Source organism: Musca vetustissima, unplaced genomic scaffold (genome assembly GCF_032173495.1).
Source record: "Musca vetustissima isolate MV318-11 ecotype Yass unplaced genomic scaffold, APGP_CSIRO_Mvet_v1 utg65279, whole genome shotgun sequence".
Taxonomy (NCBI): domain Eukaryota; kingdom Metazoa; phylum Arthropoda; class Insecta; order Diptera; family Muscidae; genus Musca; species Musca vetustissima.
This window is the reverse complement of record NW_026885514.1, coordinates 1-26,938: the sequence shown is the minus strand read 5'-3', so window position 1 is coordinate 26,938 and position 26,938 is coordinate 1. Positions and strand designations below refer to the sequence as shown.

The following is a 26,938-nucleotide window of genomic DNA, read 5'->3' as shown; positions in this document are numbered from 1 at the left end:
ACAGGCGTGGATTTTTAATGAATTTTTCTCTGGACTTTCAGTGGCAAGGGCGTGGATTTTAAAGAATTTTTCTCTGGACTTTCAGTGGCAAGGGCGTGGATTTTAAAGAATTTTTCTCTGGACTTTCAGTGGCACGGGCGTGGATTTTTAAAGAACTTTTCTCTGGACTTTCAGTGGCGCAGGCGTGGATTTTTAAATAATATATTTTTCTAGGACTACTAGAGCCACAGGCGTGGATTTTTTAAAAATATTTTTTGGAGGACTATCAAAGCCACACGCGTGGATTTTTAAAGAATATTTGTTCTAGGACTACCAGAGCCACAGGCGTGGATTTTTGTAGAATATTTATTAGAGGACTATCACTGCCAAAGGCGTGGATTTTTAAAGAATATTTGTTCGAGGATTACCAGAGCCACAGGCGTAGATTTTTAAAGAATATTTTTAGGAGGACTATCACTGCCAAAGGCGTGGATATTCAAAGAATATTTTTTTCTAGGACTATCACTGCCACAGGCGTGGATTTTTAAAAAATATTTTTTCTAGGACTATCACTGCCACAGGCGTGGATTTTTACAGAATATTTTTTCTAGGACTATGGATTTTTAAAGAATATTTTTTCTAGGACTATCACTGCCACAGGCGTGGATTTTTACAGAATATTTTTTCTAGGACTATCACTGCCACAGGCGTGGATTTTTACAGAATATTTTTTCTAGGACTATCACTGCCACAGGCGTGGATTTTTACAGAATATTTTTTCTAGGACTATCACTGCCACAGGCGTGGATTTTTACAGAATATTTTTTCTAGGACTATGGATTTTTAAAGAATATTTTTTCTAGGACTATCACTGCCACAGGCGTGGATTTTTACAGAATATTTTTTCTAGGACTATCACTGCCACAGGCGTGGATTTTTACAGAATATTTTTTCTAGGACTATGGATTTTTAAAGAATATTTTTTCTAGGACTATCACTGCCACAGGCGTGGATTTTTACAGAATATTTTTTCTAGGACTATCACTGCCACAGGCGTGGATTTTTACAGAATATTTTTTCTAGGACTATCACTGCCACAGGCGTGGATTTTTACAGAATATTTTTTCTAGGACTATCACTGCCACAGGTGTGGATTTTAACAGAATATTTTTTCTAGGACTATCACTGCCACAGGCGTGGATTTTTACAGAATATTTTTTCTAGGACTACTAGAGGCACAGGCGTGGATATTCAAAGAATATTTTTTCTAGGACCCTTAGTTTCACAAAATATCAATCTAGCCCTCAATATACAATAGCTCTACACATATTGCGTTAAACATCTTTGCAAAATTCCCACCAGCGCACTATAGGTCAAATGACCACTTTTTCTGTGCAAAATTAATAGCGGCAACAAAATCATAGTATTCGTCATGAAATTTAGCCCAACTTATTTTTTAGTGTTACTTGAATCGTTTTTGTTGAATTTGGAAGAAATCGGTTCAGATTTGGATATAGCTCCCATATATATTTTCGTCCGATTTTATGTAAATGGTGCAACATACTGCCAATATTAGTCCGATTTAGAAAAAAAATTTGCACAGAGTATTGAATTAGGTCTAGATTGATATGTGTCAAGTTTTGTTGAAATCGGTTCAGATTTAGATATAGCTCCCATATATAGTTTCGTCCGATTTTATGTAAACAGAGCACCATACTGCAAATATTGGTCCGATTGAGACAACATTTTGCACAGAGAACTGAATTAGGTCTAGATTGATATGTGCCAAGTTTTGTTGAAATCGGTTCAGGTTTAGATATAGCTTCCATATATAGTTTCGTCCGATTTTAGGTAAATGGTGCACCAAACTGAAAATGTTTGCCCGATTGGGACAAAATTTTGCACAGCGTACGGAATTTAGTCGAGTTTGATATCTGTGAAGTTTTGTTGAAATCGGTCCAGATTTATATATAGCACACATATATAGTTTCGTCCGATTTTATGTAAATGGTGCAGCAAAATCCCAATTATCCGATTTAAACGAAATTTTGCACAGCGTGCTGAATTCAGTTTGGCATCTATGAAGTTTCCTTGAAATCGGTCGATATAGAGATTTTAGGTAAATTGTGCGCCAAACTTTCAATATTTATGCGGTTGATATGCAATTTTCTTATATATTTCAGAATGTCATGAGTATGGTTTTTATTGGCTCAAATATCTATGTAGATCACATTTGTTTTTTACCCGATTCCAAGTTAATGGTCATCCAAAGATGGTATGTCTCTTGTATTAATAGGATATTGTACACATTATCATTTTTTGTTTGTAGCCAAAGTAGTAAAGGGTATCACATAGTCGGCCCAGTCTGACTTTTGATCTTTCCTACTGGTTGTCTTTGAAAACATTCATCTTTCTGTGACATTTTTCCAAATTTTGCGCTAATTTTAAGCAAAATAAATGTAATATTTGCTTTAAAAATTTCTCTCTTTCATCCGAAATGTTGTCGACATCAATATTGCTCACTACATGTTTGAAAACAGCAACATATTTTTTTCTTCTTGTTACCTTCTTTTAGCCATATTTCAAAAAGTTCGACTTTTTATACGGAGGTTGCATTACTCGCAAAACGCAAAAAATCGCAACTTGAAATAAATTTAAATTAACTCATTACTAATCACTTAATTTATGTGCAAGATTTCAAAGAGGTCATATTGGGTCATTTTTTTTAATAGCTTACTGAAATTCAATCTATCAAATTACTTTAACTTTTTAAAGCCTTCATAGACTAAAGGGTTATTTTCAAGTATAGTGTCACAAACATAAAAATGTTTTGATTTAATATAAATATGCTCACTTGTATCTATATTTTCCATTTTACACTAATTAATTACTGTAAACACAATCGAAATAATACGCACTCAAAGTTGACTAAGCCCTACAGAAATATAAGCATATTTATAGAATAAATTGTATTGAGCGACTTGCACGGCCAGCTGTGTAACGGTACTTTATATTTAGCACTAATAAATATCACGTGTCTCTATTTTAGAGTGTTCTAAATACAAAAACAACAATAACTCGTGAAGAACGACACTTTGATTTTTTTCAATTTTGCACAGAAAAAACGGTCATTTGACCTATAGTGCAGCGGTTTACCAGAAAAATAAAATAGCATTCAAACACAAACTGTTCTAAAATCACATTCCCAATATTTGCTGCTGACCTAGGCATTTGCCAATTATGATTTTTTTATTTTTGATTTGTGGCAAATAAAACTCTGTGGACTAAAGCATTTGATTATGATGATGATTTAAGGCGCAAATAATATGGAGGGTAATAAATTGGCTTACACTGGCACATAAATTATTTGACTTCAGTAAAGAAGAACACAAATGATTTTCTAGCCAACCAAATCCCATAGGAAAATTGGCTAACATAAATAAATCCGATGCGAAGGGTTGTAATCATTGTAATAATGTAGCTACGAATGCTGACTATAGAGAAACATACATACACCAAAAATCCAGACCATTACAATTCAATCCTTTTGCCAAAAATCCCTTGGATTCGGTCCGAGGAAAAATCAAAGAATATGCAAAGCCAAAAAAGGGTGGAGATACACTATTAGGCAGCTCAACAGATGATGGGAGATTTTTTTATTTTATTGTTTATTTTTATTTCGATGATTTTTGTCTTTTGGGACATAGGGATTTGAATACCCTGGCAAAATGGGAAACTATTTAAAGAATTTTTTTGTGAGTTTGGAAAATTCAAACCGGAAGAACATCAATACACATTTGAGCCACTGTAAAAAGTCAATATGTGCTCTCGGTGGTAGACCACTATAAAAATATACCAACAACAACAAAAGAAAAAGAACGAGAAATCAAAATAACAAATCAAGCGTAAAGTTTTTATGCTTCACTAAGGAATTTCGACAAAACTAGAAAAAAGGGATAGGACCCGAACACATACAGACGCACACGTTTATATGCAAACATTGAGATATTTATCTTGGAATCCCTCTTGGAATCACACATGCTTACATATGTATATATGGGTTATACCACATACCAACATCATCAGAGAATGTGGCATTTTTATGATAATATTGCTGTTATGTGTGAGTCTGTATGAAGGTATGTATGTAGGGTTTGGAAAAAGGATTATTTGTAGGCGTGCAAGCATTGTTTTGTCAAAATATGTGAGTGCGTTTAAAGTGTGCTAATAAAAATAAATAAGAATTTCGATATCAATGATTTTGGAAAATATTTTATAAATGAAAGAGACAAAAAATTGAGGAACTGTATGACATCAAATTCGATGAAAATATTTAATAATTATTAAATATCGAGACGAAGAAAATAGTAAATTAAAATTGAAATATTGTATATTTTTCTGGCGACCCTGTATGGCTTGAAAAACTGAAGCCTATATATCATTGGCTATTTTCACATTTCGTGGAAAGTCTTTAGTGTTTCGATTCGAAAGTATATTTTTTTCTTGGAATATCAGAGTTACAAACAGGTATTTAAAAAAAAATGTTTTATTTGTAAAACTAGAATGCCTTTATCGTGGAACTATCGGAGTTACAACCGTGGATTTTGGAATATGTTTTTAGTAGTAGATTTTTAAGAAATATATTTTTAATAACTGCCTGAGCATGTTTTCATTTTTCATTTTATTTTAACTCTAGAGACACAATCGCACATTTTTAAAGAATTTTGAGAAAACAATTGCATTTTTTGCTATGTCCAAACCTCTCCGTTTTAGTGAAAAAAAATTAATGAATGAATGACTTTTTATATTAGACCCCATACAGCGATACCGCCCGTTATGACTAATTTGGGATCAATTATGTTTTTTTAATTCACAAAACAGTTCCTCGCTACAAATTTTTATGATAGGTACAGGTATAGGAATATTAATTTAGTTTTCGGAATCTAAGTAAAGAATTGTCTAGGGACCGTGTTATACTTCACATAGATCCGTTTTATTTCTATTTTGTGTTCAGTTGTGTTCAAAAAATAATTTTAACCAATAATCAAAATTAAATTTAATTCGTAATTTCAATATAGAGATCCGTCTTACAAGGTACTGGTTTAAATTAAAAAAACAAAAGAAAACCAGTAAGGAAAGTTCAAAAGTCGGACGGGGCCGACTATATGATACCCTTCACCACTTTGGGTACCAATCGGAAATTTATGAAACATTTAATGTCAATCATCAAACAAAAAATTAAAATATCTATATATAAATGGACGTATTTGAGCAACAGTGCTTCAACACAGTGCCCTATCCACAATATATCTCGACACAAAATCTAATTCGACATGCATCAATCTAGACCTAATTCAGTACTCTGTGCAAAATTTGGTCAGACGGACATGCGTAAATCGACTCAGAAAGGGATTCTATGCATATTCTCAAAAGGAACCATGGCTCTATTTCGATTCCTGTTGCCTGTAACAAACATTTGCACAAAGACATGATACCCTGTCCCACAGTGTGGTGAAGGGTATAAAAATGTTTATATCGACTACCTCAAAATAAAAGTTTATGTAGATTTGGCAGTGTACTCCGTTGAAATATCGACAAAGCACGCCATATTTAAGATAGAACTTTGAAATTGCATATACATTTCTAATATTTAGTAGTATAAATTCGATATATCTGTCCAAGGGGTGGGTATATGCCACATTTTTCTAGTTTGGGGAGTAAATTTCATGTTTTGAATCCTAATTGCAATATTGGTCAACATAACGTGTCCTATCAAATTTCGGTATTTTATGAAATTGGGAAAGTTTTTACCAAATTGGCTGTGATTTAGTATTTTGGATTTTCATTGGGTAGAAAGGGAGTTTTCAATATTGGTTTAAGTTTTTGGGCAGGATTTAAGTTGTTGGTCAGTACTCCTCATTATTCCATATTTTGTGGATTTTGTTAACGCTTTTTAACCCCTTATTATTTGCTCCATTCCGAGAACTTGTATTTTCCACATAAATATCTTTAAACTGATTATACGTAATGATAATCATCAACTTTTGCCAGTAAAATAAAAATTTATCAGAAACGTGATATAATTTTGTGTTCTATGCGACATGTGACGTATACATGTTTATAACAAAATGTTTGTCATACGTATACGCATAGGGGTACATATAGCAAATAATATGTAATTTTCCATATTTTGTTATATTTTCATTTTTTCCATTAATTAATTAAAAATAATTAAAAAAAAAGTTCTTTGCAGCAAATCTTCGATTCCTTAATATTGCAACGTTTCCATTTAAATATTCAATTTGACTACATAATCCCCCACAAAAAATGTGTTAACGCAGACATAACAAAGCCTCCGATGTTAAAAATAAATTAAAATCATCCTAAAATGTAAATTCAACAATGTCTGTTACTTGATGTGTACTGCATACAGTCATTCCATATTACATGCCAGTGCCTGTTATGTACACATTACATTTAAACCAGTGAGCGGAGCAGTATAGTCGGACGGGGCCGACCATACGATACCCTACACAACTACCACGAACTCTAACTTTCTGAGGATGTTTATTCCGAGTCTGAGTAATATTTCGTGATATTTGCCCCCTCTTGTCCGATTAGAGGTTAACAACACCTCTTCCTTACTTTTTTCGAATATTCAGTACAGTCCTTCTAATTACTTGTCCAGATTACCTTCACGGTGGGTTGTGTTGTGATTTTCGGATTATACTCTACTCGAAAACACACAAAAAATTATGTTTTCGGTCCATTTCATCCCAAAATTTTAATCTGATCATCACCGAAAATTGTAGGCGTTGTTCTTGACCATAACTGGAACTTCATGAAAAATTTCAAAGCCATCAGCGCTATATTTCTCCCTCTAATGTGGTAATGGGTTACTAAATAATATCTGAATACGTAAGCACCTGTAAATATTTGACTGTAACTCCCACATCTGAGTAGATACATCACTATATTTGGTATCAATTTAAACGCCAACCACTCCTCTTGGATATGCTATCAACTCCTGGGGTCTACATCCTCCAGGAGTAAATATATATGCCATAGAATACAAATTTTGTCATTTTTCACACAAAAGTCAGGGTCCATTTGACCCGCTAAATATTGACCGATCTTTATCAAAACATGCATTCTTATTCTCTGGCCTGATCCCCTTCTCCATGCAAAAATTCGCGGTGTTTGGGCCATAATTGCGGCCTCTGGAGCGACCAGAAAAACCGACAAAAATTTAGTATTTGGTCCATTTCATCCCCTAAATATTAACTGATCTTTTCCAAAAACAATAGGGGTCTTCATTGGCCAGAACCCATCCTACATGCAAAATTTCGTGAAGATTGGTCCATAACTGTGGCCTGTATCGTGTTTACAAATTATAATGGACAGACGGACGGACGGACGGACGGACATACATGTCTAGATCGACTCAGCTAGTCGAGATATGACGATCGGTATACTTAAAGGTGGGTCTAGGACCAATATTTCGCGGCGTTACAAACATTTGGGGCTACACAAAGCTATAATACCCTGACAACATAGTTGTGTAGGGTATAATAAATATATTCATACACATAATGTACTCATTCTATGTATGGCCAGATACAATAAATTTATACAAACACTAGCGGGCCCGGCAAGCCTTGTCTTGCCTAGCAATATTATTGATGTATAATTTTTGGTATTTTAGGGTTTTTATACACTCCACCATAAGTATTTGTCAGAGCACACATAAAGTAACATTACAAAACTTAATATCTACAATTTGATGTTTATGCTCGAATTTTGTTGCTCCCTCCACGGTTTAAGAATGAACTTTGAAATTTGCTCATACATTTCGACTACACATAAGATTTTGGTGCTTTAAGGGTAGCCCCCATAAAACGATACCGTTATATGGTCGCTTGAATATAACTATATTCAAGAGAATCTCCTTAATTAAGATTTTCAATAGTGATTTACGAATAGCCCGCATATAACGGTATCCGTTAATATTCGATATTTGGCTGTAATTTCATAATTTCAAGCTTCCAAATATCCCCCATATAATAGTACTTCAACTTTTTGGATAATGTGGGGGATTTGAGCACGTTTTTAAAGGTAAACCGTCTCTAATTTTGTATTTGGTAGAATGGATTATACTAAAATTGTTAATATTGGTATACTCTTTGAGGCAGCTCCCATAAAGCGTTACGCACAATATTCGCATGTTTGGCAGTTTGGACCAGTGTTTCAACCAAAGTGGCTGTGATGTTTAATTTTTGGATGATCAAAACCTTTTACCAAAAATTATCAATATTGGTCCAAGTTTCCGGGTAGCCACCATATAATGGTATCCCCTATTATCATACATATCCATTCCCATTGTAGTATCATATATCATTCATATCATATATCATTCCGGGATATTGAAGGGTAAAACACATTTTTGCGAAAACATTTCTATTCAGGACCAAGTTTTGATGAAGTTTCTACATACAGTTCCCGCCCTATTTTCGGTATTGTAAATTTGACCAAAATATCAGCTCGAATAATATTATGGCTACCAGATGGCATCCAATTCTATTTTGACCATGTTTACTAAATTGTTATTTTGATGTAGAAACATTTGTAGATCTTGGACCATTGTTTTTTTCACTGTTAAATTGTGAGCACAACGATTATCAACCTCCGCATCTGAATTACCCATAAAATAAATTTTGTAGAAATTGATCTGCATCAGGTAGAGCTAACAGTGGTCCCAGTAAGTGACAAATATTTCCTTGTATCTGTAATATTTAAAATTTTGTCCATCATTAACTTCCGATGTTTATTTTAGTACAAAACTGGAATATTATAAAAAATATATATTCAGTTTTTATACCTTGAAAGTGGGCATGAAATGGTCCTGTATAATATGTATAGCGCCAAATGACGTCATTTGGAAACAGTTGCTATATTTCTTAATATTGGCCAATAAGTGATCAGAATCAATTTCAATCTCATAAACTAATGAGCGTAAATTATCTGGTGGTAGGACCAATTGTAGCAATTTTACTTCTCCTCCAGGACAACTAATTCAATAGATACCACAGTGTATTTGAACGCCTTACAATATATAACAATTATTTTCATTTCCCCAATAATCGCAGAAGCACTGCTTCTGTGGATTCGCTCCATTCCATACCGTCGTGCTTGCTGTTAATGAATTGCATTCTTAGGCTATCTACTTCATTGGCTTTCTGACATAGCAATACGACTATTTTCTTGATCTGTCTCGTTCTGGTCATCAGTGCACGTGAGATAGCTCTTCGCGTATTCGATTCACTTTGACGACCTAAGTTAGGACGTTTTCTGCTCCATATCTTACCGTAATTAATCAAAATGAGGAAATTTCGCACTTACTGAACAAAAAAGTGTGACTACCACAAAGTCACTATCACAAAAGATAATTGTCACTTACAAAGATAGAAGTATGCATTAATAGAATATTAGTTGTCGAATAGTATGGTTCTTTCAGAAATTTAAAATTTTTCAAACATAAAATAAGTTGACACAAAATGCAAATTGTCTCTATGACTATACATTTTATTTAGAAAGCATTTGTATGGGAAATATAAAAGCCAGTTTTTAGATGTTTCGCGGTATTTATTCGATATTTTCTCACCTTTTAAACCTTCCCTGAACTTCCACGAACATTTCAAGACTAAGATCAAATAAATCCGTTCAGCCGTTCCCGAGTTTTAGCGAGACTAACGAACAGCAATTCATTTTTATATATATAGATTTGTTTAAACATGAATGTTTACATAGTAAGCAATAATTCGGTGAGATATGCAAAAAATAAATTTAAAGAGAAATTGAGCGAATTAAAATGTCATCTAATTATACAAATCTCCAAAATTTTGGTTTTTCATTTTTGAATTGTTAAGGGGACCCCCCCCCCATTCTCGGTCAAAATTTTTGTTGATATAATTCGAATCTACACTGATTAAAGAATGTCTCTACAAAATTTCAAGTGAAAATCTCAAGAACTGTTGAAGATATATCCGATTTATTGTGTCAGCATCAAGTGACGACTGAAGGGCTTCTCAAACTTTAAACGCGTTTTTCTCTAAACATTTTTTTGCGAATGGCGGGCAAGATAACTCAAAAACTAATAACCCAATCGGTTCCAAATTTTGCAACGTTTCTCTGGGAGTGTATAGCTCTTGTATGAACTAGGATAAAGCCAATCGGTGAAGATCTTCCTTATTTTTTAACTTTGTTTTTGGTAAAAAATAGGCGATTTTTCAAAAATATTTTTTTAAAGCGAAGTCAATAATGTACTCTTTCTAACACCGTTGGAATTTTCGGATTCCGATGTTCCAGTGAGGAGTTATCACGCCCGCCATCAAAAATAAGGACTTTTCTTTAATTACAAAAAACAACAACAAAACAATAACAAAATTTTTTTGTAAATTATTTTTCTTCTCTTTTAAATCTTCAATTATATATGTGCAAAGTTACAAACCTTAACAAGCATTGGTATTGATTTACCAGCCCATTGAAAATCTTGAAAAATTAAAATCGATAATGGGGGGGGGGGGGGTTCCCTTAAGCGAGAAAAGTTATAAGCTAGATCGTCATTATAATTTAAGTGATAACGGCGTTCAAGTAACTGAAGACGTAACTTGCATTAAGTTATTTTAATATGAACAAATATAAATTAAATACGACAAATACATTCGATAAATTGGTTTTGGTATAGACCCAAATTTTTTCTCAAGGAAGTGGCAATGATTTGATATATCGGATTCCTGGTGACTAAACGATAAATTTAAAAATACTGTCGGAGTTTTCCTAATATAGTGTCTGTAATTTGGAACACTATTTTTCAGAGCATGAAACCGAAATTACAGTTCCAGCTAAAGCCTTCACAATATTGCCCTTTACTTAGGGGCTATGTATACTAAGTATTGCGATCTCCATCGCGACGATAGACGTTTTTATGGGGGAAGTACCAGGCGGATGGATGGATAGGTCCCTACTTCGGACTAGATTTAGTTTAGGTAAAAATATTACGATTTGCAGAGTTAGGGTCAATTTGATTACTCAATTAACCCTTTGACGTATTTCCACGAGTCTAACTCGTGGTACAATTTCTGTGCCTAACATGATTATGATTCGATTCCCATAATAATAAAAATAAAACTAGTTGATGCCGTGCACAACATCTAATCTAAAATAAATAGTTTTATTACATGCATTCACATTTCGTTTCGTTTTGCGGCGGTTCTTAAGCATCAAACCCGGTTTACTTAGTGCAAGTTGTGTGCTAACAGTTGGAAGCGAACTTCGTTGCACTAATTGATACATCAAAGGGTTAACTATAAGAAAGAAATAAAAAAATATGAAAGTCCAAAGTTCAAGAATAATTTCTAAACATCGTATTTGATTTCAAAATTGTCAAATTTTATGGGGGTAGTAAAGAAGCGGATAGATTTATTTTTGATAGCTAATAGAGGTATGGTAAAAATATTAACAAAATTTTTAATATTTGTGAGAAAGTATCTGAAACGAAAAGTTAAAGCAATGGGTTGTCACTTCGAACGTGACGTAGTAGAAGATCTTCAGAAGAACTACCCCTCTTCGAACTCAATTTAAGATGTTGAGCAATATTACTTACTTAGCTGGCTGTTGACAGAACATTCTTTCCATAAACCGAGCTTAACAAAATTTACAGGCGCGTCTGTTTTTTTGCGCAGTTTTTCCAGTTTGGAAGACCTTGTTCGGCTATGTTTTCATTCACTTGATATTTCCATCTAATAGTCTACACAGACGACAGCCTTAATTTGCATTAACAGCCTTAATTCAAATTAACTTGTACATTATTCTAATTTTTATGTGTTTTTAATGCACAAAATCAAGCTGAATTTATACTGAATTAAGCAATTTCAATATGGCAATGCCGTAGAAAATAAATTGATTGTTGTCAAATTTGTTTACGTTTATGAAAATTAAATTTATAAATAAAGGAAAATTCAACAATTATTCAAATTGGAAGCTGTTTTACCATCGTTATAGCTGATTTTCTTCCTTTCTGCAATGTATCAATTTCATAAAGACGTAATCCCAAAAAATATTGGAAACAAATGCCAATGTATTTTTCCTACACACAGACAAACAATAGTTTTGAAACTTATACACTGGTTCATAAATGCAGAAACTCTCGTTTGTCAGGGGTAAATATTAATTCAAATTAAGAACTTTTTAATGCAAATTAAGGCTGTCGTCTGTCTAGGGTATCATTCTAGGCCTTCCCCTTCTGCGTGAACCACCAGCTGGTTTGCCTTTATATGCTTTTTGAGCTGCGGCATCTTTATCCATTCTCACAGCATGACCTAGTCCTACAGCTCAATACGTCTGACAATGCCGATGTCCAAGAATAGCTGCTACAACTCATGGTTCATTGAACGGCGGAGAATTTTTTATCTCTGGCGGGAGGTGGCCTTCTTTCTAAACTGCTTACTTAGACTATAGTAGCAACTGTTGGCCAACACTATTCTTCTCTGAATTTCAAAACTGGCGTTATTAGTTTTATTTATGGAGGTACCGATGTATATAAAATATTTGACTACTTCGAAGCTGTAGTTCTTAAACTTCCACAGTTGGTCCTAGTCTATTGGATGTCTTGCGCGTTGATACCATCAGCTGGTCTTCTCGCCGTTTACTACCAGACCCACATTGGCAGACTCCTTCTCAACTTGTTTAAAGGTGGCTGTTACCGCTCTCAATTTTCGACCCATTATGTCGATGTCAATGGCTGGTAACCCATCGGCACCTGTTGCTTTATTATTCTTGGGCCGATTGATTGATATTTTGACCTCATCTTGGCCGTCATCTATTATTGGTTCTGGGATATCATCTTCACCGCTACTATTTGATACCAGAAGCTTTCAAAATGCCTGTATCTTTCAAAATGTCTGTATCTGTCACCAGGTTCCCTTCTTTATCTCTACAGGAGGATGTGACCGCACCAAAGCCTTCGGTTTGGTGTTTCATCCGTAGGTAAAATTTCCGGGCGAGTGCGAAGCTTGGCTGCTACAAGGTAGTGGTCCGAACCGATATTCGCTCCTCGGATCGATCGAATGTCTAAAACACTGGATGAATGCCTTTCGTCTATCACAACATGATCGATTTTATTTCTCGTTCTTCGATCGGGATAAATCCAGGTGGCCTGGTGAGGTGCTTGAATCTGGTGCGACTGACTACCGTGTTTTTGGCTGCCGCGAATTCAATCAAACTCACGCCATTTTCTGATGTTTCTTCATGGTGGCTGAATTTTCCGACGGTGGGCCCAAAAATATTTTCCCTTCCTTTTTTGTATTAAAATCGCTGTCATATGCTGTCTCTATGTCTTTGGTCAGCTCATCTTTGTCTTCGGATTATAACAATTCACTATATGAATCTAGTGACGAGGTCTTTTATTCTCCTGTTAACCATAAATCCGCAGCCAAATTCATGTCTCGTTTCATGGCAGTTCGTAATCGTCTGATTTACTTCTTGAGTACATCCACCAAAGCGAAAACTGTGCCTGTTCTGTACAACGTGCGCACATTGCAAGTGCAGATTCGCAGATCGTGGTTCTTTATACGTTTGCGGGGGTCTTTAACATTAGGGGGGTTTGGCTTTCTTTTTCGTTGCTTTTTCATAGTATTAAATTTTTTTCGAGTATGGGTAACTAACCTGACGCCCCAACCCATTTTATTTAGTTCTTATGGGTGAATTCGCGGCACATATCTGCTCACTATTTCAACGGGTGATGAAAATAGTTACTCCAGGTGACACCACGGGGAGGTCAGTGTCCACAATTGAGATGAAAGAGGGACCAAGTTCAGCGTGGGCTTCGCCATGTTAAAGCCAATCAGAGCCGTTGCTTGGTATCTATCATCCCATATTGAGCAATAATGCGATGAACAAAAATTAGAACAAACTGGCTACTACCCTTCAGAGTTATCCCCGACAAACATTCAGACATTTTTAAATCGAAGACAAATTATTCGAATGTATTAGGTCGGTAAGGTTCTAAAACCGGTACTTTGGTGTGGCACATTTTAGAATGCAGCAACAACAAACAATATCAATTTAACAATCGGAGTCTGGGGACGTTTTTCGAACAAAATGGCTCCAATTTTACATTTGGAATTCTCATTGGGAAGTAAGTTCCGCGACCATCTATTATTCGATATATTGGATACTTTTTCAACTGAATTGGTTCTACTTTGATATTTTGGGTTCTCATATAACGGTATCCCCAATTTTTGTTATTGTGAGGATTTCAGAATGTTAAAGGGCCTAGCCAAATTTTCTAAACTAAATATCAAACTAGTATTTAGTTTGATATTTCGATTTCTTCTGGTGGCAATCTAGCATAGCATTCCCACGAAAGTGCCAATCGATTTTAGGTATTTTAAATGTGTTCCTCTTAGTGGAGAGTGTAAAAAATTCAGCCCGGCCGAACTTAACGTAATTAATACTTGATGACACTGTTTTCGTAGGAAAATACCACATATTTTAATGGTGATGAATGAAAACAATCATTATTGTGAATTTCAGGAATGTTGTTTTTGGTATCTTATTCTGGTTCCTAGTAAAATAATAAACATTTTCTAAATTTATAAATTATTAAAAAATAATAGTTATATTTTAATATTAGGTTTTGAAAAAAATATCAGACATTATCTGGGTTAAGTCAACAAATAAATGAATGCAATGTTACAAACCTCAGAGTTAAACGCTTATTTGCTACCTCATTGAATAACTTTCAAATTACTACCAGAATTATCTACCAGCCCACTGGTCAAATATTGAATGGAGAAGGTGAGATTTCATTAGTTGCTGTATTTCGGCAAAGAAATTCTTTTTCAAATATTAATCGATCAGTATGAACCCATGGCAACTGATATGTTAGCCTAACGTATGACCTGTGGAACGGCAAGGATACAAGAAGACGTTGAAAACTTTACAATATCCCAATGTTGTGTATAAAACCATTACTATTATTGTTGTCATATAAACACAATGTGATTTCCTAAATTTCAAATATATAAATTAAAAATTTTCCGTGGAACCCACCACCAAAAACGCCTTCGAATTTCAGCACTCTAATATACATGAGTGTATAATTTTTATTGCATAACATGTGGCTTTATATATAGTGAATTTAGTTGATATAAATGCACTGATGTATATACTCACAATTGTATGTGTACATTTCAGTCTGTGAACTGTCTACATATAGATAAAAATGGCAAAAGCCATAGAAAACATACATATATGTTATATGAATGTCTATATTGATATTTAGTTTTAAATGCTTTTGTACACTCATTCACTTACTCACACACACCCATATACAAATTCACACATGCACACCCGCCTCACACTCTTCCACCCCTCTTCAATGTACTTACTTATCACGTCCAGTGGTTAGAATATTATCCTCCTGCAATGGTTTGCCATTGTGCAGCCATTCGATGTTATCGATCGCCGAACCCGTTGTCGAACAATTGAAAATTGCCGTTCCACCCGAATTGACAATTTGAACTTGTGGCAAGATGTGAACGGAAACATATGAATTCACAAATAAACGAATTTCAATCCGCTGTTCGCCAAATTGATTTGATGCTTGACAGACCTAAAAAAAAAAACAAAAAACGAGAGAGAAATAAAACAAATAAGCGAATGAATAAATGCGAGTCAATGAATTGTTGGATGACTGGCACGAATGAATGAACCGACAGACAGACGGTCGAACAAATATATACAATAAAAAATTGCGGTTTTCTGATAGTTTCTATATGAATAAATCAGATATTTCAATTTGTATAGAAATGTGTCTTATAGTGGGGTTTTATTTGTTGTTCTCGCTGCTGCTGTGTTTTTGAATTTGACGAAACAAGTAATGAATTTTAAACCAAAGCCCACCGCTAACATTGGCTTTTGTTTTTGTTCTGAAATTGAAGTAAAATGATTAACTTGATGGAAATATAAATGGAAAATATTTTAAATTTTAACGAGATTTTATCATTTTTCGAATATTTTATATTACTTGGTTCCGTATCTGGCTGTGACGTATACACAATAGAAAGTACCATTTTAAAAGTCACTATTTAATTAAAAAATAATATTAACATATATACAACCCGAAATCTACTATATATGTTTTTGACCTACCATTGTCATTTAGGTCCAGCTTTTTTGATGCTTGTCCAATTTCAAGCTAAAATTAAATTTGTCCGCTAAAAATAGTTTCGAAAATGGATATTATATCGATGGATCTTTTGGTATTACCAAATATTCGGTATTTTGCGAATTACGTTTTTTCAACCACTGTCATTTGGAATTTTAGGTTCTCATTGGGTAGCCCCAATATACGGTACATCGCAATTTCAGTATCAAACCATTAACCATTAAACTGGCAATTCCAAGCAATCAGAATTCCAAATTATTACCACTTCAGGATGAAAAGGCGCCTACTACCAACAAAATACAGAAACTCGGAAGAGATTTTTATCATTTTACACAACTTTCGACACAGATTATCACGTAAAGAGGCAATCGATGAACTTCAATTTTTGTACGACGATGAAGGGAACCGACATTGTCATTGTACACAATAATCCGTCTTCACTTCTCCGCCTTTACACCGGAAAAAACTTGGAATTGATGGCTCACCCCATCAATACCTTGGAGGTGTATCAATCTAAGTGGGAAAAGTGTTTGGGCGAAGGTTTTGAGCGCGTAATAGATATACCTGAGGATAATTTAAAACACACACCATTGTTTTAAATTTGACATTCCATTTGGAACAAATATTTAACCCCCAAAGAATAATATTCTCTGACGATTTACCCATGTCCGTCTATCTGTTAAATTCACCATAGAACAATATTTGTGATAGAGCTTTGAATCTTACACAACGCTGCATTGCTATTCCTAGCATGTTTGGTGTAGAAATTAAGATACAGCGTTCCATATGCTAACAAAAGAAGTTTATCTCCAATAATTGGGATTTTCAGAACGTTTTTTGGTATTTCGGGAACTCAAATCTTCTTATCACAATATTATTGACGGAGGATTGTGGGTAGCCCCATAAAACGGTACCCCAATTATTCAATGTGATTTGGTGAAGATTTATAAGACTTATTTGGTATTTTGGTTGCACATTAGGTAGCAAATATCCCTACAAAAATGTAACAAAATTTGTATTTTAAGGATTCCGCATACGTTTTTCTACCAAATTGGTTGTCGATCAATCTACGTTTCAGTATAGCCCCTTTTACAACGATACATCCAAATTTCGGTTTTTGAAGAATGTGATATACTTATAACTATTGAACGATTTTGGCCCTGGCCCCTATATAAAGGTATTTTAATGGTCCTAGGCCAATTTTTTAACCATGTGCGAATTGGGTAACTATTTGACATTCCGCGTTCTTGGTTGGTAAACAACAACTTCACACAATATTTGAAATAGAAGTACCGCTTCTTAGTAGCCCCCCCAAAAAGATCACTTTCGGAATTTTCTAAGTCCTCTATTAATTTTTTGGTATTTCTTTTTCAAGTAAACAAACGTGCTAAATTTATTAAAATCGCTTCAAAAATTTAGAAAACCAGACCTTTTTTCTTCGAAATTTATTTTTTTTTTTTTGCGAATTTGGCATAACTATATATGATCTTAGAAAATAATTCGGACGAATCCGACAGTTCTATATAATAAGGAATACATACCGAATTTATTGAAATACATATCTTCTGGGGTTTTCATATAATCACCAAGGTCCTTGATGCCCATACTGTTACATTTATCCTAGGTCATACGAAAGCTACGTATGTACAGAAAAATGTGTTAAAATTTGGATGATTCGACAAATAATTATCGGAATAAAAATAAAATAAAATGAAACTCCGGAAAATCTTTAAGGTTAAAAAATCCAGGCCTTCTGTTGGCCATAGAACAATATTTTTTTAATCCATGCCTAATGGTCCTTATTATTGAAAAACAAGTGTTAAGTTCGGCGGATATCCTCCACCTTGAAATGAACATATAGGGAACATACCAACAAATGAACCTATACTGATAATTCTACAAACCGAATGTACACAAAATACAAATTTCAGCAATTTTAATCGGAAATTTTCCTAAAATCTGAAAACCCCAACACGTGGACCGTGTATGGTCGATTAGAAAATGTATATAAAATCCTCAAAATACTGCAATTTAGAGTGCAAAGTTATATGAGGCTATGCCTAAAGGGGACCGATATTGATTACATATCTAGGAATTAGGGAATATTTGGGGTTATCATTATATGATGGGCTATGCCTAATTAATGAGTAATATAGCTGAATTTCGATGCCAATATACTAGTTTTTATATCTAAATACTTTCCTTCAGGAGGTATCATTATATGGGGGAGATGCCTATATGTTGGCCGTTATATTTCATCATCGTCAAGATCGAGTTTTTTATAATGATAGCCTTTTATACTTTGTTGGTAAAAATGACAATTTCGAGTAACGAAAATCCCACTTACTATGGTAGAATACGCCTATATAGGAACAACCCTAACACACGGAACAAATCAGATAACTATTTTAATATAAAACAAGTGAAAAAGCGTTAAGTTCGGCCGGGCCGAACTTTGGATACCCTCCACCATAGATATACTGGCAGGTACTTGAAATGAAAATATAGAGAACATACCAAAAAATGGACCTATACCGACATTTCTACAAACCGATTATGTAAACAATAATTATGTAATAGAAAATTATAACCTCAGCCTTATGGTTAATTAGTGTGTATACACTTTCACACGGTGAAAATGTGCATCATCGAAATATTGGTTCTAGACCCATGTTTCTTTGGACCAAATCCGTTTCAGAAAAATTTGATATTTCATCCCATCTTATTATTTCTTCCAAACTTAGTTCAAGTCCGAATTTGGGGAATATCGGGCCATGCCTTCTGGTACCTCCCACACAGGGGCTACGGCTAAGCCTAAATGCGGGCTATAGTTCACATATGGTTCATTATCGAACCGTATGTTCTAGTTTTTTTATCTCGATATCCTTCGCAGTTGAAATGATTACATCAGAGTGTTAGAACCAAACCCAAAACGCGGAAAAATCAGATAATTATTTTAATATAAAAAATGGGGTTATATGGGGACTACCCCCAAAAGGGGTTGACTATTAATAATTTTTGGTTACCATATACGGCTACAAAATACCAAATTTCAGGGAATACGGAAATTTGGAGGTACCCTTTTATGGGAGCTACCAGAAAAAATGGACTTATATTTTTAATTGTTATTGGAGATATTTGGTACCCAATAAGAATCCAATGTACCAAATTTCATCGAATTCGGTTGAAAAACGCCCTCAAGAACCCCAAAATACCGAAATTTGGGGGTACCCTTATATGGGAGTTACCAAAAAAAATTGACTTATATTTGTAATTTTTGGTGGACATATTTGGTACCCAATAAGAACCCAATGTACCAAATTTCAGAGAATTCGGTTGAAAATCGTACTCAAGAACCCCAAAATACCGAAAATTGGGGGTACCCTTATATGGGGGCTACCCGAAAAAATGGGCCGATGTTAATAATTTTTTGTGGAGATATTCGGAACCTATTAAGAACTTAAAATACTAAATTACAGACAATTCGGTGGAAAAATATGATCAAAGCCCCCAAAATACTGAAAATCAGTAGGTACCGTTATATGGGGTCTACCAGAAAAAGTGGACCTATATTTATATATTTTTGTGGAGACATTTAGTACCCAATAAGAACTCAATGTACCAAATTTCAGCGTATTCGGCTGAAAAACGTGCTCAAGAACCCCAAAATACCGAGAATTGTGAGGTACTGTTATATGGGAGCTATGCCTAAACGTGGACCGATATATCCCATCTTCGAACTTGACCTGCCTGCAGACAAAAGACAACCCTATGCAAAATTTCAGCAACCTATCTCAATTCCTTCAGAAGATAGCGTGATTACAACAGACGGACGGACAGACACGGCTAGATCGTCTTAGAAGTTTACCCTGATCAAGAATATATATACTTTATAGGGTCGGAAATTAATATTTCGATGAGTTACAAACGGAATGCAAAATTAATATACCCTCCATACTATGGTGGAGGGTATAAAAACGGGTCATGAAACCCAAAATACCGAAAATTGAAAGGTACTCTTATATGGGGGCTACCCGAAAAAATTACCCTTATATGGGAGGAAAATCCCTCCAATCCCACATATATAAAACAATTCTGACGACTGACATATCACATATGTCATATGTGACGTCATACGTTTTTCATACGATCAAAAATATACTTTCGATTAAAAATCAGCTCTGATTAATTATTCATCAAGAACATTAATTATATGCCATTGTTTTGTATTCGACGTATTGATCGAAATCAAAATCGCAGATAACTCTCTTTTAAATTTATAGAAAGTTCTGTAAAAATAGCTCAAATCATTGCCATCTATCTAAAAATTCACTAAAGAAGTTTACCAAAAAATTCTCTTAACAAAATATAAACTAACTGACCCAAAACGAACTACTTGGACTTTGTTTTCAATTTTCCGCACATCATTTATTATCAACGATTTTTTTTTATTTCGCCATTATCTAGTCAATCGGGGAAATGACTTTTATTATGGTAATTTTTATTTCATCATGTCGCTCTCCTTTTTTCGTTTTTTCTGTCTTCTTGTCTATTTAAAGTACATTTCATATTCAATGACAAATATAAATAGAAAACCATTCCATTTATATCATCATAAATGGCAGAATTCAGAGAAAATCAGCACTCAACATATCTAACATAAGTACGGAACAGAAATAAAGTCAACCTCGGGAGTGGAACATGAGCAAAAAACCTAAGCACACACACAGAGAAACAAAAGAGGAAGTAAATTTGTTTAAACAAAATGCACATAAAGACACTGTAATGATGATCGACTCTTCAGAAAGGGAAATGTAAAAGATAAATAAATTTGAATCGAATTTATGCAAATTTAAATTGTTCTTCATTATGTCTCCACTTGAAATTGTTGAAAAGGCACAAAGGATGATGGTTGGCTGCTTGGTTCGTCGGTTGGATAACAACAATGACGACAGTGATGATGCTATTATAACATCAACGCAGTGGTGGAACTGCTGAAGGAACAGCAGGAACGGTATGATGACGACTCCAACAATGAGTATCATTGTTGTCATAAAAATCTACTTGAATTTAAATCAATTTAGAAGAATATGAACAATCCCAGGCAAATGTAACAAATTCAAAACATACCCGCACTGGGTTTTATTTTCAATGACTTGACAAGAAATGTGTGAGAATGATGATGTTCTGCATTACAGTTGAATGCTCCAACAATTGAGGAGGACAAAAATTAAAACAATCTGTTTCAATTTAATTTTCGATCTTAGAAAGCTCCTTAAAATATGATTTAAATCCTCGATGCCCACTTGCTTCTTAAAAAAATATAATTAAAAAATCCACGCCTATTTGGTCCTTTAAAAAATATGTATTTAAAAAATCAACTCCTAGTTGGTCTTTAAAAAATTATATTTAAAAAATCTACGGCTAATATTTTTAAAAATTTCACGCCTAATTGGTTTTTTAAAAATATTATTTGGAAAATCCGGAACGAGGATAACTTTTAGAGTGTATAGATAAGATCTCAGTTCCCAAAATGCTTACTAAAAGCGCACGTAAATTAGTATGTGCTACTAAGATCAGTATGAATGGTATTGGGCGGATTAATAGATGTGGAACTCTGAAAAGTGGGTTACGTATGTTCGTTTTTTCTCCTTGATAACAAAAGGATCAAATAATCTGCATACATTTTTGTATAAAAATGGCGTTTGGCGAGCAGAACACCACTTCAGTTGGGGGTTAAACCGGTTTAAGGTACGCTGAGAAGATGTTAATGACGTCACCGATGATCCAGCTTACCTCAAAGAGGTCGTAACTTGTGACGAATAATGAAATCGGACGAATTGGGTATGACATGGAAACCAAAACCCAATCATCCCAAAATAAATATCCAGAAGGACCATCACTAAAAAAAACACTTAAATTTCGGTCAAATGAGAAGGATGGGCTCAGGGTTTTTTTCGAAGGCAATGGCGTGATGCATCATGAATTTTTGCAAACACGGACCTAGGGTCAATACAGAATATTACCTATATTAAAATATTATAGAGCAGAATTGTGTATCGAATTCAACTGACTTGGCACCCATTAAAACCTTCAACATACCGCAAATGAGACGATCTTCTTCGGTAGATAACATATTAATTAATGGGACACTATATCCAAAATTGGACATATATTGACCGTTTCCTGCATATATGTATGCCAACCTCCGAAAACCTGAAATACCAATTGTCTGTCTATTTGATGGTAAAATGCAGCAAAAGTTCTAAAACTACCGAAAATTGGGAGGGACATTTATATAGGACTACCTTACAAAATGCGGTTATAACCTTCCAAATACCGAAAATTGGACGGGGGTGTACCAAAACATAGATAGCTATATCACTGTGAGACCAAATCGAGGGAGTGGAAACCCTATTGGCTATGAAACACTTTGGTGAGTATATGAAAACCCCGGAAGAAAAAATTTACTATAGGTCATAGTTCGGAGATATGGTGTGATAATTTTTTTGCCTAATAGCTATAGCTATTATATGTATTTTTTGAGATTCGATTTCTTCAGTCGAATGAGGATTTTTCTAGGACATTTCGATTTTTGGGCGGTATAACTTCCAATTGGGGATGAAAGACCTAGGTGAGTATATGAAAACCCCAGAAGGAAAAATTCTCCATAGGTCAAAGTTCGGAGATATGGCGTGATCGTTTTTATAAAAAAAGGAAAAAAAAATGCGTCCATGTAATGTTGTTAAACCTTTATAACTGTACCGCCCCTTTCCAGTAATTTGAAGTGTTTAGTCACATTTTTCACCTGAAGGGACTTTAATTTGATTTCCGTTTTCTTGGAGGATACAATTATCTTTGCAGAACATAGGTTCATATTTAAACCTGCCCTTATATAAAGGTCCCACGTCATTTTACTGCAGAATTTTCCAGGTGATGTGGCTGTAACATTACTGACATAAAATCTACAGCCATATTTTTGATACGATGAAAGGCCTAGACGAATTTTCCAAACTAAAGTTCTGTAAGTTGAGTATATAGATTCTGAACAACTGCATTTATTTCAAATGCACAATTCTATGACACAAGGAAGATTGTGTATGGAATTTGGCATTCCATTTGTACCACATGGATTCATCTTAGTCCTCAAGAAGTATATATATTCTATTTAGGTATGTCCGTAAGTCAGCATACCAGATTTTTGCAGGTATATATACATATATGCGGAGAATTATCAGTATGGGCCCATGTTTTTACCATGCTAACGGCATTCTGACTGGTTTTAGCTGAAGTTTCCATCCAATTTGTAATTTGGCGTTTAAGGACGTATAAATGACCCACCCAAGTTTCGGTATTTAGAGATTTGCATCAAAAGGCTCTAATTCCATTCCATATTTTTAGAGGGGGCTTTCATCTGCTCAAAAAGCGATCAGCATTTTGAGGCTTGTAGCCGCATTTTCAAACCGAAAAGCCTGAAATGTGGAATTTCAGGTCTTAGGTAAAGGAAATACTTTTTCCAAGAAAATTGTCAATATAGATCAATGTTGCTAAATACATACTGAGATATCGCTTGTCATTTCGTTTGAAACACCTACAAATATTCTCCGGAGACACCAATGAGTATATTCGTGGCCTTCCCCTTCTACGGGAACCATCAGTAGGCTCGCTTTTATATGCCTTTTGAGCTGAGCATTCTCATTCATTCGCACAACATGGCCTAGCCATCGTAGTCGCTGCAGCTCAATACGACTGACCATGTCGATGTCCGCGTATAAATTGTAAAGCTCGTGGTTCATTCGACGCCGATATTCCCATGCTTCAGATCCATATAACAGCACGGGTAGTATCAGCGTCTTGTAATGTGTGAGTTTGGACTGGCGGGAGGTGGCCTTGTTTCTAAATTGCTTACTTATACCATAGTAGCATCTGTTGGCCATCACAATCCTTCTCCGAATTTCAAAACTGATGTCATTCGTTTTATTTATGGCGATACGAAGATATATAAAATCTTTAACTACCTCGAATCAGTAGTTTTCAAGTTCCACAGTTGGTCCGAGCCTACTGGACGTCTTGCGTGTTGATACCATCAGCTTGGTCTTCTCGCCGTTTGCTGCCAGACTAGCAGACTCCTTCTCAATTTGTTCGAAGGTGGCTCTTACCGCACGCAATGTCCGACCCATTATATCGATGTCATCGGCGTGGGCGAGTAACATGTGTTGTTTGGTGTACAGAGTGCCATTTCTGTTCACCTTTGCGTCTGGTATGGCCTTTTCCAGCAGGATGTTAACTGCTGACCTAGTGCCACTTAAAGTTATCCTGCATAGCCGTATAAATTTTGCAGGAATGCCGAACGTAGACATGTCTCTAAACATCTTTAAACGGATAGGGCTGTCGAATGCGGCATTATAATCAACGAATAGGTGATATGATTCTGTCTGTACGTCTGTTTGAATGTTGCACAGACATTGCAGGAACTCCTAGGATGCTTGGTATGGCAAATGGGACACATCGTTCCACGTTTCGGTGTAGTCCCCCTATAACAATACCCCCTATATTCAGTATTTTGGGGATTTTGGACACGTTTTCCAACCGAATTGGATGTAGTTGTAGTTTCCGTTTGTCCGATTTTCTAATTAGTCCGATTTTATTCAAAGGCAAACTAGTAACAATAATTCCCAAATATACTGTATTTGGACGCAAAACGCCAAATGCCTTATGATGCACACACTGAGTCTGTCAGTTATTTCCCCGTTTTTCCAACGACAGCAGCAACAGCAGCGTGCACTGTTTAAAACACTTGAAACTGTCTCTGTACTTCACTAAGTACTTGTGTTTCAAAACATATACACATACACCTACACCTATGGAAGTCCCCAATACATGCTAACACATTTGTAAATACATTGACTTACTTCCTTCCTCTGGCATGAGGCAGAGTTGCGGAGACGTGAGAACACAAGGAAGATTGTGTATGGAATTTGGCATTCCATTTGTACCACATGGATTCATCTTAGTCCTCAAGAAGTATATATATTCTATTTAGGTATGTCCGTAAGTCAGCATACCAGATTTTTGCAGGTATATATACATATATGCGGAGAATTATCAGTATGGGCCCATGTTTTTACCATGCTAACGGCATTCTGACTGGTTTTAGCTGAAGTTTCCATCCAATTTGTAATTTGGCGTTTAAGGACGTATAAATGACCCACCCAAGTTTCGGTATTTAGAGATTTGCATCAAAAGGCTCTAATTCCATTCCATATTTTTAGAGGGGGCTTTCATCTGCTCAAAAAGCGATCAGCATTTTGAGGCTTGTAGCCGCATTTTCAAACCGAAAAGCCTGAAATGTGGAATTTCAGGTCTTAGGTAAAGGAAATACTTTTTCCAAGAAAATTGTCAATATAGATCAATGTTGCTAAATACATACTGAGATATCGCTTGTCATTTCGTTTGAAACACCTACAAATATTCTCCGGAGACACCAATGAGTATATTCGTGGCCTTCCCCTTCTACGGGAACCATCAGTAGGCTCGCTTTTATATGCCTTTTGAGCTGAGCATTCTCATTCATTCGCACAACATGGCCTAGCCATCGTAGTCGCTGCAGCTCAATACGACTGACCATGTCGATGTCCGCGTATAAATTGTAAAGCTCGTGGTTCATTCGACGCCGATATTCCCATGCTTCAGATCCATATAACAGCACGGGTAGTATCAGCGTCTTGTAATGTGTGAGTTTGGACTGGCGGGAGGTGGCCTTGTTTCTAAATTGCTTACTTATACCATAGTAGCATCTGTTGGCCATCACAATCCTTCTCCGAATTTCAAAACTGATGTCATTCGTTTTATTTATGGCGATACCAAGATATATAAAATCTTTAACTACCTCGAATCAGTAGTTTTCAAGTTCCACAGTTGGTCCGAGCCTACTGGACGTCTTGCGTGTTGATACCATCAGCTTGGTCTTCTCGCCGTTTGCTGCCAGACTAGCAGACTCCTTCTCAATTTGTTCGAAGGTGGCTCTTACCGCACGCAATGTCCGACCCATTATATCGATGTCATCGGCGTGGGCGAGTAACATGTGTTGTTTGGTGTACAGAGTGCCATTTCTGTTCACCTTTGCGTCTGGTATGGCCTTTTCCAGCAGGATGTTAACTGCTGACCTAGTGCCACTTAAAGTTATCCTGCATAGCCGTATAAATTTTGCAGGAATGCCGAACGTAGACATGTCTCTAAACATCTTTAAACGGATAGGGCTGTCGAATGCGGCATTATAATCAACGAATAGGTGATATGATTCTGTCTGTACGTCTGTTTGAATGTTGCACAGACATTGCAGGAACTCCTAGGATGCTTGGTATGGCAAATGGGACACATCGTTCCACGTTTCGGTGTAGTCCCCCTATAACAATACCCCCTATATTCAGTATTTTGGGGATTTTGGACACGTTTTCCAACCGAATTGGATGTAGTTGTAGTTTCCGTTTGTCCGATTTTCTAATTAGTCCGATTTTATTCAAAGGCAAACTAGTAACAATAATTCCCAAATATACTGTATTTGGACGCAAAACGCCAAATGCCTTATGATGCACACACTGAGTCTGTCAGTTATTTCCCCGTTTTTCCAACGACAGCAGCAACAGCAGCGTGCACTGTTTAAAACACTTGAAACTGTCTCTGTACTTCACTAAGTACTTGTGTTTCAAAACATATACACATACACCTACA

At 35.4% G+C, this 26,938-nt stretch overlaps 1 protein-coding gene across 1 annotated transcript in view; it reads right to left on the bottom strand.

Annotated features, from left to right (window-relative positions):
- The window catches only part of LOC133332774 (cell adhesion molecule Dscam2-like), a gene marked incomplete at its 5' end in the record, with an annotated part of 58,237 nt that extends 42,585 nt beyond the window's left edge, over positions 1-15,652 (bottom strand). The window contains one exon of the mRNA XM_061541149.1: positions 15,429-15,652. Within this exon, the coding sequence (XP_061397133.1) occupies positions 15,429-15,652 (224 nt within the window). The remainder of the gene's footprint in view (positions 1-15,428) is intronic.
- Between the last annotated feature and the right edge of the window lie 11,286 nt (positions 15,653-26,938).